Source organism: Cynocephalus volans, chromosome 12, assembly GCF_027409185.1.
Source record: "Cynocephalus volans isolate mCynVol1 chromosome 12, mCynVol1.pri, whole genome shotgun sequence".
Classification (NCBI taxonomy): domain Eukaryota; kingdom Metazoa; phylum Chordata; class Mammalia; order Dermoptera; family Cynocephalidae; genus Cynocephalus; species Cynocephalus volans.
This window is the reverse complement of record NC_084471.1, coordinates 62,333,243-62,350,640: the sequence shown is the minus strand read 5'-3', so window position 1 is coordinate 62,350,640 and position 17,398 is coordinate 62,333,243. Positions and strand designations below refer to the sequence as shown.

The 17,398-nt window shown below is 54.1% G+C and overlaps 3 protein-coding genes across 4 annotated transcripts; 1 reads left to right on the top strand and 2 right to left on the bottom strand.

The window, feature by feature from the left end:
• The first annotated feature begins 85 nt into the window (after positions 1 to 85).
• Positions 86 to 4,266, top strand: MARCHF9 (membrane associated ring-CH-type finger 9). The gene is made up of 4 exons (XM_063075732.1): positions 86 to 953; positions 1,952 to 2,107; positions 2,963 to 3,155; positions 3,411 to 4,266. Exons 1-4 carry the CDS (start codon positions 597 to 599, stop codon positions 3,743 to 3,745), a joined length of 1,041 nt encoding a protein of 346 aa, XP_062931802.1. The 5' UTR covers positions 86 to 596; the 3' UTR covers positions 3,746 to 4,266.
• A 3,091-nt stretch (positions 4,267 to 7,357) lies between these two features.
• On the bottom strand, positions 7,358 to 13,386 carry LOC134361066 (25-hydroxyvitamin D-1 alpha hydroxylase, mitochondrial). Its single transcript, XM_063075988.1, has 9 exons — positions 12,401 to 13,386; positions 11,068 to 11,258; positions 10,370 to 10,572; positions 10,081 to 10,281; positions 9,823 to 9,995; positions 9,460 to 9,632; positions 9,194 to 9,272; positions 8,737 to 8,934; positions 7,358 to 8,405 (listed from the first exon to the last, which is right to left on the bottom strand). Exons 1-9 carry the CDS (start codon positions 12,650 to 12,652, stop codon positions 8,292 to 8,294), a joined length of 1,584 nt encoding a protein of 527 aa, XP_062932058.1. The 5' UTR covers positions 12,653 to 13,386; the 3' UTR covers positions 7,358 to 8,291.
• Positions 13,387 to 13,475: 89 nt separating this feature from the next.
• On the bottom strand, positions 13,476 to 16,836 carry METTL1 (methyltransferase 1, tRNA methylguanosine). 2 transcript variants are annotated; one of them, XM_063075990.1, is made up of 6 exons: positions 16,694 to 16,836; positions 15,879 to 16,042; positions 14,802 to 14,986; positions 14,596 to 14,709; positions 14,341 to 14,442; positions 13,476 to 14,177 (listed from the first exon to the last, which is right to left on the bottom strand). In XM_063075990.1, the coding sequence occupies exons 1-6, from the start codon at positions 16,804 to 16,806 to the stop codon at positions 14,022 to 14,024; spliced, it is 834 nt and encodes a 277-aa protein (XP_062932060.1). In that variant the 5' UTR covers positions 16,807 to 16,836; the 3' UTR covers positions 13,476 to 14,021. The 2 variants fall into 2 exon arrangements, with proteins under 2 accessions (XP_062932060.1, XP_062932061.1); XM_063075991.1 differs by lacking the exon at positions 14,341 to 14,442.
• Between the last annotated feature and the right edge of the window lie 562 nt (positions 16,837 to 17,398).

Here is a 17,398-nt window from a genome sequence, read left to right as displayed (position 1 = left end):
CCCCGCCCCTGGGGACACCTGCTCGTGCGGGGCAGGGCGGGGATGCGCAGCCGCGGCCCCTTCTCCTCACCCCCTCCCCGCCCCGCCCCTCCCTCCATCCCTCACCGGCTCCCCGGCTCCCGCCCCGCCCGCCCGCCGCTCCGGGAGGGTCTCCGCCGCCGCCGCCGCCGGAAGGAGCTGCCATTTTCTACCGCCGAGCGCACGGGCCGAGCCGAGCTGGATCCGGGAGCCGGAGCGGGACTGGAGCCGGGAACACGGCCATGGGGGACGGCCCCGCCGCAGGAGGACCCGGGCGCGTAACCCCGGGGGCCCAGCCCGCTCCGGACCCGGACCCGCGGGGCGCGGCACCCTGAGCCCCCCTCCCCGCCCCTTGCCCCGGCCATGGCTGCCCACCCCGTCGCCCCCGGGCCGCCAGCCTCCTTGGCCCCGCGAACCCCGAAACCCCGGCGGTGGCAGCAGTGAACAGCGCTCTCAGGCCTCGAAGACCCCGGCTCGGCTTTCCAGCGCGCGCCCCTTCCCGGCCTTGTCCTCTCCCTTCCCCCCGCCGCCCTAGAGCCCCCCTCGCACGCTGCCCCCCGCCCCCCGGCGCCCGGACGATGCTCAAGTCTCGGCTCCGCATGTTCCTGAACGAGCTGAAGCTGCTGGTGCTGACGGGCGGGGGGCGGCCCCAGGCCGAGCCGCAGCCCCGGGGGGGCGGGGGAGGCGGCTGCGGCTGGACGCCCTTCGCCGGCTGCTCCACCCGGGACAGCGACGGCGACGAGGAGGAGTACTACGGGTCGGAGCCGCGGGCCCGTGGCCTGGCCGGCGACAAGGAGCCGCGGGCCGGACCGCCGCCGCCGCCCGCGCCACCGCCGCCGCCCCCGGGCGCACTGGACGCCCTGTCGCTCAGCAGCAGCCTGGACAGCGGGCTCCGAACACCCCAGTGCCGGATCTGTTTTCAGGGCCCGGAGCAGGTCAGGCCTGGGCACCTGGCCGGGCGGGGAGGGGTGGGGGCGCGCACCTGGGGCGTCCGGGGAGACGGTGACCAGGGGGCGGGGCCTGAGGCGGCTGGGCGGGACCCAGGAGCCGGAGTCGGAACGGTGTGAGGCTTGGGGGCTGGTTGGAGACTCCGGGAGCGCGTGTATGGGTTGGGAGGATAAGGGGTCCCCAGGAAGAGGTGGAGTTTTTTCCTCGGAGGGATAACAATCCCTGTCACCCATTGACGGGGACAGCCTTCTCTCCTGCTCCTCTCAACCCAGGGTCACCGTAGGCTGAGGAGACCTATTCTCTTGGAGGTGGGCAGAAAGAAGAATGCTTCTGTTCTCACCTTGAAGGGAGGGGCCCAGCCGGCGTCCTTGCCTAACTCAGTATTTCTCCCCGTGGGGCACTTTTCTTCACTTCCAGTTCCACAACTTTCCATCTCATTCCAAAGAGTATTCTTTGTTAAAATTTTATGGCCAATGCGGTCTCCGGGTTAGTGCCAGGGGGTGTCTCTCTGCAGTGAGGAATGATTCCTTAATTAGAGGGGAACTTCCTCCACTCTCACCCTCAGGATTTCTTCCTTACCGGTAACCCAATCCCAGTCTGCACTAGATGTCTGAAATACTTTACAGTGATGGAGTGAGGGAAGGAAGGCATGGCTCAGAAGCTCTGACTCTTCCAGATCCTAAGGGGAAGACTTCCCTCTGGAAAGTCTTAGAAACCACCCTTCCCAAATTCTAAGAAAAAAGAAGACCCATTCCTTCTGCCCCCAGCCCTTTCCATCCATCTCTTTGGTATGAGAACTTTCCCATGAGCTCTAACTTCTTTCTTTTCTGCTGCAGCCGTAGTCTCTTGCCCTGTTTGGGGCGAAAGGCCTGAGTTTTTAAAGGTGGGAGAATGACCTGAAGAGGAGGTTTCTCTATCCCGGAGCGCGGCAGAGTGGGGTCTGGGTGGTGATGGCTGACAGGACCCCTCCCCACTCTTCCTCTAGGGGGAGCTTCTGAGCCCCTGCCGCTGCGACGGCTCGGTGCGCTGCACACACCAGCCCTGCCTCATCCGCTGGATCAGCGAGAGGGGTTCCTGGAGCTGTGAGCTCTGCTACTTCAAGTACCAGGTCCTGGCAATCAGCACCAAGAACCCACTGCAGGTGAGATGCAAAGAGAGGACTCTTAGACTGAGCGAGAGACTTTCAACCAACGGAATCAGGGACTCTCCAGGGAGGCTGTTTCTTCTCATTTCCTCTTTTCCCCAAGCCACCCTTCCGCACCATTACCACAGTCTCCTGTGTGTCTGTAAACCTTCCTTCCTTCCTTCATTTATTCACAAACACATTTATTGGATGCCACTTGTATTCCAGGCATTGTTCTAGGCATTGAGACAACAAAAAGGGAAAAAATGAGAATGTTGATAGCAAACGTGTTTTCTGTGTGTCAAGTTTTGGTGTGTATTAACTCTTTTAATAATAATCCTGTTAGTTAGAAACCATTATTATCCCAGTTTTACAGATCAGGACACTGATGCATGAAGAGACTGAAACACTTGCCCAAGGTTACTCAGCCAGTAAGTGATGGAGTTAAGAACTAGGATTCAAGGGGCCGACCAATGGCTCACTTGGGAGAGTGTGGAGCTGATAACACGAAGGCCAAGGGTTCGGATCCCTATACAGGGATGGCTGGTTAGCTCATCTGGGAGAGCGTGGTGCTGACAACACCAAGTCAAGGGTTAAGATCCCCTTACCGGCCATCTTTAAAAAAAAAAAAAAAAAAGATCTAGGATTCAAACCTAGGTGTTTTGGCTTTAGAGCACATGCCTGGCCTGCCTTTCTACAGTAAGACAGTGTCAGACAGGTGACACATTCTACGTTTGATCAGGGCACAGAGAAGATGTTAATCCTGCTTGAAGGGTTTAGGGAAGGCTCCTGGAGCATTCTTCTCTTCAGGGCCACCCGTCACCTAGCTCTCCATCCCTTATGTGACTTTTTGGAGCCCTTTCTCCCACACAGTGGCAGGCCATCTCCCTGACGGTCATCGAGAAGGTCCAGATTGCTGCCATAGTTCTGGGCTCCCTCTTCCTCGTCGCCAGCATCTCCTGGCTCATCTGGTCCTCACTCAGCCCTTCAGCCAAGTGGCAACGGCAGGATCTGCTCTTTCAGATCTGCTATGGCATGTACGGCTTCATGGATGTTGTCTGCATAGGTGAGGGCACCTTTCTCCTACTTATGTGCTCATCATCTTCTTCTTACTTATGCACTTAGCTTCCCTGCCCATCCTTTCAGTTTCATGGCCATACTTCCTGGGGGTCTTTGGGGCCATCCCGGTGCCCTTCCCTTCCCTGCTTTTCCAGGGCCCTTTGTAGCTGTATCTCCTCACTCTGCAGAAATGCTAGCTTAAGTACTTCTGTCCTAGGTCTGGGCAGACGTTGACCCTGGCTTTCTTATCCTTCTTGCTCAGGCCTCATCGTCCATGAAGGCTCCTCTGTCTACCGCATTTTCAAGCGCTGGCAGGCAGTGAACCAGCAGTGGAAGGTCCTGAATTATGACAAGACCAAGGACATAGGAGGAGATGCAGGGGGAGGGGTGGCAGGGAAGCCAGGCCCCAGGACCTCACGGACGGGCCCCCCCTCTGCAACCACCAGCCGTCCCCCAGCCGCCCAGCGCATGCGGACGCTCTTGCCTCAGCGCTGTGGTTACACAATCCTGCATCTCCTTGGACAGCTGAGGCCACCAGATGCCCGTTCCAGTTCCCATTCTGGTCGAGAGGTTGTCATGAGGGTCACCACGGTCTGAACTGGACTCCAGGAGCAGGGATCTTGAGTCAGTGCATTAGCCAGAGATGAGCTCTCCTGGCTGCTGGAGGTACCACCTGGACAAGGTGTTTGGGGCACACTTCCCCCACCACTGAGGATCTCTGTGGGCAGCCTCAAGCTGGAGTCATTGTCTGGCCTCTACTGCCCACTGGGTGGAGACACCTGGATGATGTTCCAGCCCCCACTGACAACTCCTCACACTCATCTTGAGATGGCCAGTGGGCAGGTGGGGAGAGCAGCTTTTCTTCCCTGGAGAGAACCGTCTTTACCTCAGCTCCTAGGGCCTCCAGCCCCCCAGCTCCACCATGGTGACTTGGTGAAGTGGGACCAATGCCAGAACAAAGGGTCTGTAGACCCCCATTCCCCACCCATGGCCACAGGGCATCTGGCAATAAGACTATTATACATTGACCTCCCGTTTCCCTGCATGAGGGCGGGGGACTTCCTCCTGCTCCACCCCCTATTGCATGGGGGAAGGGCATAAAGAATCATTTATATGCACGTGGAGACTCCTTTCTCATCTGGGGCTTTTCTGGAAGGTTGGGAGGTGTGGGGAGGTTTCTCCACACAGGTTGCAAATCCCAGATGCAGCAGTGTGTTCTGAATTGGAGATGTGACTCCCACTTGCTGGTGAATAACTCACTCTGCCTGCTAGGTGGCAGTGCACAGAGTTATCTAAGGGGTGGACCTGCCTCCTGTGATTTGTGATTTAGGAAGAAAAACCTCTCCGCTATGGTTGTCCTGTCTACCTCATAGGGTTGGAATGAGGATTAACAAGAGACAGTTTGGATGCCATTGCAAAGAAAATCAATAATGGCATGAAAAAGATTTGTAGACTAGTTGATAGTCCATTTATTTCAAATAGTAGCTGGTATAACAACTCTTTTTTTTTTTTTTTTTTGGTCTTTTTTTGTGACCGGCCGCACCGCGCTCAGCCAGTGAGCGCACCGGCCATCCCTATATAGGATCTGAACCCGCGGCGGGAGCGCTGCTGTGCTCCCAGCGCCGCATTCTCCCGAGTGCACCACGGGGTCGGCCCTATAACAACTTTTAATATGTGTTTTTCATCTGGAGTTGCACAAAACCTTGCAATTTTATGTTGAGTAACATAATAGATATGGAAATATGAGGAGAAATTGACATTGCAAATGTGAAGGATGGTGGTTGTTTGTAAAAATGAGAACTTCTCCAATCCTCTAAACATTGGGGCTGGGAGCTGGGGAAGGTTGGAGCCATCTGTCTTGTTCTGGAGATCATCTGGGTTCTATTAGTTCTTCCCAGGTACTGTGCTCACCCAGAAAAGTGGTGTGAAGTGAATTTGGACTCATTTGGAGTGATGGAGGGAATCCCCTAATGGTTTGAGTCTCCAACCCCATTTTAAGTTATTTCCTATGGCGGTTCAAGAATAGACCTGCAAAGGTCTGATCCTGTTGTGCCCACCTAGTGGTATTAACTGGACAGTATTGTGCTTGGAGGCAGTGCATAGAGGACTGTTGTTTATAGAGAAAAGATTTGGGAAGGACTGGTTAAAATGTGGGTTAGCCTGAAACCTAGTCCCTTTCTCCTGAGGCCTTGGGGCTGTGTATTATATGAATGATGGTGTCTTTTAAGTGAACTATTCATCAGCAATTAAAATAATTCCTTCATACATTGCTAAAGTCAGATCCAGAGGCCTTTCTTATTATTGGTCCTTCTCTCAGGGAAGGTTCTGCTCTGCCTCCTCTCTGGGGATGTTTAGGACAAAATGCTTCTCTTTTGAAGGTCCAGATATCCTTGCCCAGGAAACCTTGATCCTCTGCCCCACTCCAAAAGGGATCTTGGCTGCTATCCATGGTGCTGGCACCCAGATTCTCCCGGGGGTGTAGGAACCAAAGCACCACTGGGATCTGAGTCACCTTGAAGTGTGGACACATATCACTTCCAACTTCTGAGGGGATCACAGTGGATAGGGAGCTGAGGCTGAGCCCTCCATCTTCCCAGTGGGAAACTTTCCCCAGAGAGATAACCCTCTATACTCCCCACCTGGTGAGACCGAAAGGCCAGACTTTTACTAATTTGCTGTTCACAGAAGAGCTGATGGGGACCAGATGGGAGACAGCACCTCAGAGTGACTATTAATACTTATACTGGTGGATAGGGCTCAGGTAGACATGACACAGGTGGAGCTTTATGTGCCAAGCCTGGGCTTTCCCCTGTGGTGGCTCCAAATGGAAGCTTAGACATATCCAAGAACAGAGACACATGAACACACTGTCTTTATTTCCACTCTGGATCCTAAAACCAGGCAGTCAGTAGGTTCTCCTCTCCTTCCCTTTTCCAACTTAAAGAGATCCTGTCCAGGAAAGGGATCATAGGAACTGCTGCCCTCCTCAAGTGGGGAGTGTGAGTGAGTAGAATTCTCATCACTGTTCCAGGAGAAGGGCTCTGACAGCAAACGGGGCTTTATTCTCCCTCAAAGCTCAAAGCTCAAATTTGCTAAAAATCAGATCATTTAGGATCAAATTGAGCTTAGTGATGGGAAGCAGGGGTGGAGACTGAGTGTACAGCAGAGAGGGAGTTGAAAAGAGGGGCAGTAAATGCACAAAAACTTTGGTCTCTGCACAATGCTTTGGTTATGACCTGCCCTTCTGTAGATCTTGCATGATTAGATCCTCCCACCCCCAGAAAGCCTGGTGGCTAATGGAGTTTGTGTGGTCAGGGAACCATGTCTAGGTCATGGGGCTGAGGAGGTGCAGAGGAGGAAGAAGTGTGAAGTGAAATCTCCATCTACACCCAACTAATTGGAATGGGGTGGGGGTCAGGGGCTGGGGAAGGAGGGCAAGTCCTGACGTGGGGAGAGTAATTTGGGATGCAGAGGGAGCTGCATGGAGTGTCCTGAGAGATTTATTTGGATGGAAGATGAGTTAATCTGTATACATCACAAGGCGAGAGCTGTGCCCAGCCTCTGGGGGGGCCAAAGAGTGCTGACTCAGGGAAACAGAGGCTCCCTCTGCCCACCCTCCTTCTCCCGCCTCAGTGCCCCAGGGCTTCTGGCCACCCCCACACTCAGCTTTCATTCTGTCTTACTCCACTTCTCTGACTATATCCTTGTCTTTCTCTGAAGGAAATTATCTTGGAGGAACTTTTCCAGAGAAGGCAAAGAGGCCATTCTAGGACTTCCTTCAATCCTGGCAGTCCAGGTTCCAAAAGTACTTCTCTTACCAAAGAGTCAACAGCCTCCACCCATCTCTGCAAATCCCTAGCTCCCTGACCCATCTTACGACTTAGCCCCTGCAGTTCCTTTTCACCACCACTCCCTTAACCTCTTACAGGGAGCCAGACTAGAATTGGCTGTTCCCACTACAGACAGAAACATGTCTGGGTTTGTGTTGCAAACCATTCCTCCAGGAATCCAAACCTCCCATTGTTATGGGGGTCACTTCCAGGACCTGAGAAACCAAGGTGAGAGATGGGGTCTTGTAGGAAGTGGGAGTGGGAGAGAAGTCAAAAGTCACAGTGGAACATTGAATGTTTTATTTCAAAACTAAAGAATATATTATATATATATATATTTTTTTAAAGGATGACTTGGTAAGGGGATCTCAACCCTTGGCTTGGTGTTGTCAGCACCACGCTCAGCCAGTGAGCTAACTGGCCATCCCTATGTAGGATCCGAACCCGTGGCCTTGGTATTATCAGCACCGCACTCTCCCGAGTGAGCCACGGGCTGGCCCTAAACCTAAATATTTTTAAATTTCTATATCAAAATGAAGGCAGAGGCCTGGACAGGGGCAGTCCCAAAGATGTCTCTGCCTGAGAACTAAGTGGTGAGACAAATCCACTTAATAGTGACCAGAGAACCAAGAAGAGTTTTTAAAAAATCATAAACCATCCCTCAGAAAAGTCTGAGCAAAAGAGAGAGGAAGAAAAAATCATAAACCAGGCTAGGGCAGATTCACCTTTCTAGGGGCAAGATGAAGAAGGAAGGGGGTAGATGGAGCCTGGTAAACTGCTTATCCTTTCTGCCACATGGTCTGGATTCAATCTGAGAATGTGTATGGTTTCACCTACTCAGGGATAGGCCTTGGCAGGGAATATAAAGACCAAATAGGGCCTCATCATTCCTCTCAAAGAGCTCACATGCAAAGAGGAAGGACCAACCAGGTGTAGACCAGATGCACCATTACTTAGCTCATCCCATGGTAAATGCTTAGCCAGCAGCATCAATGAACACTGAGGAAGCAGTGGTTGAGTCTTTCCTCAGCCCCCCCAGCATTGTTAGTTAAAATCTGAGCTGACCTTTGAAGAATGTGTATATGACCAGGAGCAGGGCTGAGCAGGTGGCGGGACCATGGTTCAATCGGGGCCTATAGAGTCAGGCTAAGTGCATACTTCAAACATTTGTCAGGCTGCCTCAAGCACTTTGCTATGGTCATCCTGTCCAGTTTGGCCAGATAGGCCTCAGAGTAGATGTATCTTTTGATCTTGTGCCTAATAAACTCCTACAATGAGAGAAAGGGTAATAATAACAGCCTCCTTCCACATGACTATCTGTCCACAAACTGTAGGTTGATGCTCCTCTCAGGTACCAGGACAGTCCGGGTCATGGGTCTGACTGGGGCAGCACCTGGTTCAGGCTGCACCTCAAAATGGGTCAAGATCTGGAAAGGGAGGAAGAAGGCTATCACTGTGGGAGGGGTCTACAATGGTGAGATTGATTGGTGAAGGGTATTATTAGTGTTAGAATGGTCAGTGTTGGGGTGGCCAGTAGGGAGCTTCTTGGTTAATGAGGGTAAGGGATTACGGTAGGGGAAAAGATAGTCTGAATATCCTCACTTACACTATAGGCCTGTAATGGGATTGTCATATTTCAGAGAATTAGGTATACCAGGTCTCATATGTTTTCCTATGCTTGTCAGAAAACAAGAGCTCCCAGCATTAGAGGGTTAGGGCTCTCCAGTCTGGGGTAGGTATAAGGTCTAGATAACTCACCTGGGCCAAAGCCATTTGCAGTTCAAGCTCTGCCAGGCGTCTCCCCATGCAGCTGCGCTTGCCAAAGCCAAAGGGAAGAGATGCAAATGGGTGGGGTGCTGGACCCTCCCCCAGCCAGCGAGCTGGACGAAAAGAATTTGGCTCTGGGAACTGGGCAGGGTCCCTTGATGTGGCATAGTGACACAGAGTGACCAGCGTCTGGTGGGGGAGGAACACAAACTTGTTAGTTTGGGCCTGGGGTGGTGGTGGGGACATGCAGAAGAGGATATATTGACTGGGACAAAGGCAGGCCCTGACTGGCGACAGGAAAGTTAGCAGGGCTACATTTGGAACTTTTCCATTGCCGCATCACATCCTAGAGAGAGGCATTTGGGCCAGGGCAAGGGTTTGAGTACAGGGCTGGGGCTCAAGAGAGTGAGGAATGGCTCAGCAAAAGGGGCCCATAGGCTCTACTCACATTTTGGGGGATAATATAGTCACCCACATGAATGTCTTTGTCTGGGACACGGGAATTTCCAGGTACCACAGGGTACAGTCTAGGTTGCAAAGCACAAGATGGAGACAGCAAGGTGAGGCTGGGGGCTGTAGCCTCTTTCTCATCATCTGGAACTTCCAAACCCATTTTTGGCTGGGAGTAGAGTACTGTTCTTTTCTGTCCTCTCTCCCTGCTTCCATCCACTTCCCCAGGATTTTCTCTAGTTCCTCCTCTCCTTTCCCCCTCACCTTAGCACTTCCTTGACCACAGCCTTCAGCAGGGGCAGCTGGGACAGAGCAGAGGCTGGGGGGTGTACACAGGAACCAGGGCCCAGGGCAGCTGTGATCTCGGAGTAGAGTGCCGTCTGGACTTCAGGATGCCGGGAGAGCTCATACAGAGTCCAGGAGAGCGTGTTGGACACCTGAGGGGCAAGTGAAAGCAACAGAGGTGTTGGGTGTGGGGCCAGAATATGGGACAGTCTGGGTCCAAGGAGGTGAACCCGGCTGGTCTGCATGGCCAGAGTGGATCCTCTGCAGCAGGAAAGTGGCCCCCCCAGACCAGGGAGGCTAAGCTCTGGAGGTGGGGCTCACCACATAGAGGGAGAATCTCACCGTGTCCACTCCAGCCAGTAGCAGCTCTGTCACATTCCCCAGGATGGACTGGGCAGTCAGCTGTTCCCGGAACAGGAAGTAGGTCAGGTGCACCCCAGATTCCATGTCCTTCTCAGGCTTTCCCCGGTTTCTCATGGCTACCTCGGCCTCTCGCCTCTCCACGTGCTGCTGGGCTGGATGGGGAGAAGGCACGTGAATGCCTCACTACCCCTAGACAGCTTTAGGCTCCACCATTCCCACCTCGTTTCTGTGCCTTACCAAATGCAAACATCTGGTCCCAGTCTCGGCAGAGGCGGACCCAGGGCCCGGGCACAAGGCGGTGTAGCCAGTTGGGCATCGCCATGGTCAACAGCGTGGACACAAACACCGAGCCCACGGCTCGGATGAAGGTCTCTGTGTCGGGTGGCACTTCGGCCTCCAAGCATCCCAGACGCGAACCCAGCAGCACGGCGGCTATGCCTGACCAGGAGGGGGCGCTGTCAGGGCACCCGGGCACCCCGGGTAGGTGCTTCCTATGCCTTCCCCTAACTCTTGTCTTGGGACTCACTTTCTAATCCAAACTTGTAAAACTCTCCCGCCACGTCCCGAACCAGCGCGGGTGGCCCGGTGCCACGTCCCCGCTGGCGCCTCAGTCGCCGCACAAGGTCCCGGACTACGTTGTCCAGGGTCGCAGCATAGCCGGCGGCCGCTTGAGGCCGGAGGAGGAGCGGGGCCAGGAGACTGCGGAGCTTCTGCCATTCCTCACCTTCCCTGCGGGGGTGCGGGGAGAGGACGCATCAGGGAGATGGGGAGTGTGTGTGGAGACAGCGGGGCTGGCTGCTGGGGAGAAAGAGCGCGTTCGGCTGGGGTGGCTAGGAGAGGGACTGCCACTGTTTGCTCGGGGTCTAGAAACCTGCCCCCGCCTGCGCCTTTCATCCCCCTTCCTTGTACTTATTTCCTGCCCTGGGGGCGCCTGGGTTCCCCTGAGTCACAGAATCTCACATTCCATCCAGATCCTGGTACCTTAGTCCATTCCGCCAGTTCCCTCGGTTCCCAGGATTCTGGCCTCAGAGGATAAGGAGGTGGGTGGGGGGCGAGGGCGGCGCTCAACTCGAGTTTGGGTTAAACTGACTGGGTTGGGAGCCCTGAGACCCCAGAAGGTTGGAGGAAACGGCCGACCTCCACGACCTCAGCCAGATTGTTTCGGGACCAGCCGAAGTGGAGGGTCGCTGGGGGTCGTCCGGTTTGGGGGCCGGGAGGACTCACGCGGTGAGCAGTCCACAAGCCCGCTGGTGGCGGCGACGGTGCTCAGCCCAGGGCGAGAAGCTGCAGCGCTCGGGCCGGGGCCCCTCCTGCCGCAGCAGCTGCTCGACGAGTGTAGGGGCGGCCACATACACTGTGCGAACCCTCCCGAAGCTGGCCAACCACACAGGGCCGAAGCGCGCGGCGCCCTGCACCTAGGAGAACGGGCGCAGTGGACACTTGGGGACCTGGCCAGGGACTCTAAGCTTGGCTTGTGCCAACGCTTTTGGCGTTGGAATAGGAGAGCTTCTGCTTTTTTTTGAGTGCCCAGCTAGTGTATGGCCCTGATGCTAACTCATCTTGTTCGCATTTCCCATCCCTAGAAAGTTTAAGAGTGATGGGCAAAAAGGAGGAATTTTGCACAAAGCAGACATTCAGGACCTCTCTTTGGTCATCTTGTAACAGCCTGAACCGAAGTGACTCTGTTTTCTTAAACCTTTGAATTTAAAAACTCGTTCTCTCCTGTAACCCCGACCACCTAGCCTGCAGCTAATTGCCAGAACACAGTAACTCTTGCACTCACATGGTATGCAAATAATTAGAAAAAAAATTATCAGCCCAGATGGCCATTCTTTATTAACTTACTACCCTGATCTTATTTGAGAATAACAGGAACTGAACCCACGGAGAACAAAGTATGACCCTGCTCAACTCCCACCTGGGAGGTTCCTTGATGATTGTCTGAAAACTCAAGCATGTCTGCACGTCCCAGCTTGGTTACCATGAATCAGCTTTCTACCACAGACCCCTATGAAACCCTTTGGCAAATCTGGGAGAGGCAGAGACGGTCTTTGAGATTTAAGTCCACCATTTGCTCAGGCTGCGAGCTTCCTGACTAAAGGCTATCTTACACTAACTCTTGTCTTTCAATTATTGGCTATTGAGCAGTGAACAAATGGACCTTTGGGGTCTTGGTAACCACCTGGGTGGAGCCAAGTCGCAGATGTCTCCAGTGGTTCCACATCTAGACTATCCTTCTCAGTGGCAGCCCCAGTGAATGAAAAAGAGCTTGTGTAGCTTTAAGCCGAAAGCCAGCTGAAGCTACCATGCGCTTCTGCCTCCAAGCACTCCTCCTGGACCTCCACGATCTCCCGACATCTGCACAGCAAGAAAGTGCTGAGTGCTCTCCTTGGCTGGGTGTCGAGTCACCACCCCCAGTCCTAACTTGCCTTTTTCATAATTCATTGGCATCGATTCTCACTGGACCTCCCGCCTATGTTCTGTACTAATCTTTCCTCTCTGGCATTATCGAAGCGTTTCCCCTGCTCTCAGTCCCGGGAACCACATCCCCTCCTACCTGCAGCTCATGTAGCCTCGACAGTCCCCCCTTGCAGAAAAGTTCGGCCAGGAATCTGGGCGTGGAGGGGCCTGGGATGTCTGTTAAACTCCGGGGTGCTGAGTTGGAGCCTTGGGAGCCCAGTGAGGTTCCCAGTTCAGGAGCCCAGCGTACATGATGGAAAACTCTGGAAAGGAGCTTGAGGGTCTGGGTCATGGCCTGGTTCAGAGAGCCTGCTAAAGAGAGCACTTCTCTGGAGCACCTTGCCTGCATGTCTGAACCCCTATTTAACCCTTGAGGCGGTGGCGACGCCCCTTCACCAAGCTCCTCAGCCAATCCCTTCTGAGTGGTCTGTGCTGGAGATTAGCACCCAGAAACAGTAGGCGGAGCTGGGGCTGACGTCTGGGTTCCCCTAGGTCTCATGTTGCAATGACCCACATGGGAGGGGAGGCTTGTCTCAGTTTCCCCTCCTGGGTTAGTGCCCTAGTCCAGCAGCCTAAAGATCTCTTCCTGGGAAAGGTTATTTAGTATGGACTAGGTGACCAAGTCAGTTCCTGGTAGTCCCACCATTTCCCCAGGGAACCAAGCCCCTTCAGGCCATCCTCAGGAATTCCCCATCTTCCAGATCCTCCCGGAAGGGAAGCATGGAGAGAATCAGGGAAGAGGTGCAGCTGTAACTGCACCTCTTGGCTCACTGGGCTGCATTTTCTCGTGAGAATTTTCCTGCCCTAGGCACATCTCCCCTTCCTCCTGTACCTAACACATGCTGGGCAGACGGCAGGTGGGTTAATATGTTAAATGACTCCAGGGAAGGGGGTCTCTTAGGTCAAGCCATGGGAATTGGGGGCTTGAGGAGCAGGAACTAAGGACTGGCCTTGACTAGTCTCCTCTGGGAGGCTTTCTGGTCAGCAGCCCCTTCCTACTTTTAGCCTCAGAATCCTCCAGTTTTGCTCTCTGCTCCTCATCACTCTCCCCTCCCAATCCCACCCCTATCTGGCTCGTGCCAGACAGCTCTGAAGTTCTAGAATCAAAGGTCAACATGAAAAGGGAGGGTTTCCACCCCCATACCCTTCCAGGGACTCTCCAGAGACAGCAATTGTAAAGTGAGCACAGATTCCCCAGGTCAGGGCTCAGACAGGGGGTGGATGGGAGGATGGGAGAAGGCACGTGATACACACTCCAGGCTTTGCTGAGAAACAGTAGCATGGGCACGTGCACACACATACACATTATCCCAGGACCACAGGGTAAACACAAGTGAACGGGTGACTTGAGTCTCGCAGGCAGTTTAAACAGACAGGGGAGCACTGCACTCCTCACTTCAGCTGAAGAGAGATCCCACAGGAAAAGGGTGTGCTAAGGAAGAGCAAGACCCCACACCCTTCCAAAGATCCCCTCTGGTCCAAGGTCCTTTCACCTTCCTAGTCAGCTTCTTTTGCTTTTTGCTGGCAGTGGAGGGACAGGAAGGTTAGAGGAGCCGGGGGTAGTTGTGAACATCAGGGTTCTGCCCTAGGCAGTGCCCCAACTTCTTTGAGAGATCACTGCCTCTCAGCCCTAGCAGTCTTGGCTGGGAAGCCCAAGGGGGGTCTGATCTTCTTTGCAATCCCTGGAAGGTGGGGTCCAGCTAAGGCAGGGTAAGCAGTCAGTGGCCAGGCAGGGTAGGATTGGGGGTCACTGCCTGGAAGGTGGGATCCTGTATTCTTCGAAAGATGGCTGGGAAATTCTTTCCTCCATTGCGTAGCACTTTCTTTCCCTCCTCCGTTGAGGTGCCTAGATGTTCCACAATGGGGTCTTCACTCTGGGAGAAGAAAGGGTCCAATAAATCCTTGTCCATCATTCAGACTGTCCCTGTCCCCTAGACTCTCACCCCATCCTCCTGGCACTGAGCTGAGTTCAAAGAATACAGAACCACTGTGGAAAAGGCCTGCACCTTGGCAATTTCCCTTATGCCCCCTACTTACCAGCTCCTCTAGAGGCACACGCTCAAACAGGGGGTGCCCTTCAAAATGGGTGCACATCCAGTTGTGTAGCTCCAGCACATCAGTTATGGTATATACCAGCCCCTGCATAGGCAAAAGTCACCCCAGACAGAGGGCTGCATGCAATTGAGCAGCAAGATGATGGGAATGGTGTCCTAAATGCACCCCCTCTGAATTCTTAGCAAAGGGTCCCTGAGTAAGCGATTCACCCCGACTTCCCTCCCACACTTGACTCACCCCAACTCTCAGCACGTAGGCATATTCTGCCAGCAGTGTGGGACTGATGATTCGCCACTTGTGCTTTGTCCGCTTGAAATGTGGATCAGGGAAGAGGAAGAACATCTTTGTCAGCTGTGAGACAGACAGGCATAGACAGGGCTGTGAGAGCCTGGCCTCCATGCCCCGCCTGCCTACCAGCCTAACCCACCAGGGCCCCTCCCCACCTGGCCCTTGTGGAAGAAGTTAGGAAGGTGCTTCATGGCATTACTACGAAGACAGGCGATGTTCTGGAAGCCACCTCCAGGAGCTGCGCGTAGGGCCCGAATCCTGTCTTGTACATAGTCTGAGACCTTCACCCGGATCTCCAGACCCAGAATCAGCGTGTCTGGGAACAGCGGTGACAGTTCCACTGGACACAGAAATAGCAATAGATTCATCAACCTCATACTTGCAGGAAGTGCAAAGGGGTCAACACAGGAAAGGAAGCCTCAATCTGCAACTATCAACGTCAGGAGTGGCAAGTCAGGACAAAGACACCTATACGGATACAGTTCTTTGTTGAAGACCATGGGGGAGATATGAAAACTGTCACCAGGACTGGAATGGGAGGGCTGAGCATACATGTATATTTGCAATTGCTTTAGAGTTTTCACACATTGTCTCATTTAATCCTTATAACACTCTGTGGTAAATTGTGATGGTGAGGAAACAGGGTCAGAAATGCCCAAGATCACAGGGCTAAGAAGGGGTAGAGCTGGAATTTGAATCAAAGTTTTTTCCTCCAAATACCATGCTCTTCCTCTCTGTCAGACTGTTATCTGTATAGGAAGATCTAAAAATAGTGAAGTGGCTTGGCATGCAAGGTTGGGGCAATATAGACCAGAGGAATTCAAAAAACAATAGAGTAAAGCAGAAGGAATGAGTTCTTGTGAGGGGGCAGGGAGGGAGAGGCGAGGTGGTGGAATCCCTGAGAAAGACAGTTCAGGATCACTGGCACAGTGGCTAATCTCTGACCCTTGTGCTGACCAGCTCACTGACCCAGCACCTGGTAGGTGAAATGGCTCACTTAGGGACTGGGGCCAGACAGGACAACCTAGGTACTAAGAGGCATTTGAGGCAGCCCCCTCCCTTCTCCAGAGCAAAGGCCACAGACCCAGAGTAGAGGGAAGGTGGAGGCTCTCCACGCTGACATCATGAGTGTTTGGTCTGAAGGGGAAAGGCCAACTATGGCCCGCACCAAACCTGCTGAGGTGGCAGAACCTAGGCCCCTCCTCCCCTCAGAGAAAATGCCAGAGTGTTACCTAACAGTCCACCATAGCCACAGCCTATGTCTGCAAACTCCACTTGAGCCTGAGCTCTCTTTTCTTTCTTATCCTTTGGATCATCATGGCTACCATTTTGAGTGAGTGGAGTGAAGAACTCTGGGTATAGCTCAGACCAGTCCATCTCCTCCGGCTTCACAGGGCTATGGGAAAGAAGACATAAGAAACATGAGGTTGAACTGCAGAAGTGGTACTGCGTGTTCGGGGGTGGGTGAGAGTGGGAGGTAGATGGGAGGAGGATTTCTTAAAAATTCTGTAATAGTGGGCCCTGTGACCTCTAGGAGGCACAATGGAAACCACCCTTTACTCTCAGTGTGAATCACAGGCCCATCACGAGGCCCCTGATTCTGTGGGTTAATGTGACTCTGGCCAAGAAGTCTTCTTTCTGGGGCACAACTTCCCCTTCTCTCAGAGACTGGCTGCCTGAGGCACTGGGATCCTACTCTGTTTATGCGCTCTGTGGGGGAGAGGATGGACTAAGGCGAGGGCAGGATTGCGTACATGTTTATTTTCTTATTAGATCCCACAAACAAAACCGAAATATGGTAAACACACTCCGCCTCTATCAGTAACAACTTCTTTCTCTTCCCAGACTTGGCACCGCTCCCCAAACCAAGGCCAGAACGCCATGCCCCCTACAAACTGTCCAACTCCGCCCTCTGTCAAATGTCCCGGACCCAGCCCCAAACTGACGTCACCCAGCCAATCCTCCCTGGTCTATCCCAAATCCTCCCAACCATCCCAGCACAGTGAGAATCCCGCCCTCCTTTCCTCCCCCTGCCCCGCTCACTCACTAGCGCAGCGTATGGTCCGCCATGGGGTTGGAGTGAGCACGTTGCCGGTAGTAGCGCTTCTGGGGCTGCGGGGCCTCAGCTCCAGTCGCGTTCCCACTCTCGGCGCCCGCCATGACCCCCAGTCCCGGCTTTCTTCACCCAACCCCACGTGGAGACCGGAGGCGCACAATAATGACGCAGTCGTGCACGTGGCGAGCAGATCCCGCCCCTTAAAGACCCAAGAATAAATATGGCTGGGTTGGGCGGGGAGAACCGTGAGGGGCTAGGCAGGAGGGCGTCTCCGCAGTGCTAGTCCCTAGCTGGGGTGGCGAGGTCAGATCTAGGCACACGACCTCTTCCCTCAGCGGGCTTCTTGCCTGGTCTGGGTTACCATACTGGTCGCAGGCACCTGTGCAGCCCATAGGTGAGAGGGATCTGGGGATCCCGCCTCCTACAGTAGAATGAATCCTCGTTCTTCCTCCCTCTCCCACGTACCAGTCTGCCCGATCTGACCTGTGTGGTCCCGCGTGGATCCTGCCGGGTGTGTGCTAGGGACGCGGGCGGGAGGGGCAGCTCCTCATTCCACCTCCAGGAAGTCCAACTGGAGGAAGGAGGGCAAACTCGGGGGGGCGGGGGGCGGGGCTCGGTGCCATCGGGAAGCCGAGACGGCCCGCGGCCCCCAGCCTCTACCCCACCACAGATCCCGGATCCGAGCGCGGGCCGTGG

Excerpts from the sequence above, each read along its gene's own strand:
- MARCHF9 (XM_063075732.1), top strand. The coding sequence starts at position 597 with ATGCTCAAGTCTCGGCTCCGCATGTTCCTGAACGAGCTGAAGCTGCTG. Across the intron at positions 2,108-2,962 it reads GCACCAAGAACCCACTGCAG|TGGCAGGCCATCTCCCTGAC; the intron begins GTGAGATGCAAA and ends TCTCCCACACAG. Across the intron at positions 3,156-3,410 it reads CATGGATGTTGTCTGCATAG|GCCTCATCGTCCATGAAGGC; the intron begins GTGAGGGCACCT and ends CTTCTTGCTCAG.
- LOC134361066 (XM_063075988.1), bottom strand. The coding sequence starts at position 12,652 with ATGCAGGCAAGGTGCTCCAGAGAAGTGCTCTCTTTAGCAGGCTCTCTG. Across the intron at positions 10,282-10,369 it reads TTACAAGTTTGGATTAGAAA|GCATAGCCGCCGTGCTGCTG; the intron begins GTGAGTCCCAAG and ends CCTCCTGGTCAG. Across the intron at positions 9,633-9,822 it reads TACTGGCTGGAGTGGACACG|GTGTCCAACACGCTCTCCTG; the intron begins GTGAGATTCTCC and ends CTTGCCCCTCAG.
- METTL1 (XM_063075990.1), bottom strand. The coding sequence starts at position 16,806 with ATGGCGGGCGCCGAGAGTGGGAACGCGACTGGAGCTGAGGCCCCGCAG. Across the intron at positions 16,043-16,693 it reads GCGGACCATACGCTGCGCTA|CCCTGTGAAGCCGGAGGAGA; the intron begins GTGAGTGAGCGG and ends TCTTTCCCATAG. Across the intron at positions 14,710-14,801 it reads ACTTCTTCCACAAGGGCCAG|CTGACAAAGATGTTCTTCCT; the intron begins GTGGGGAGGGGC and ends TCTGTCTCACAG.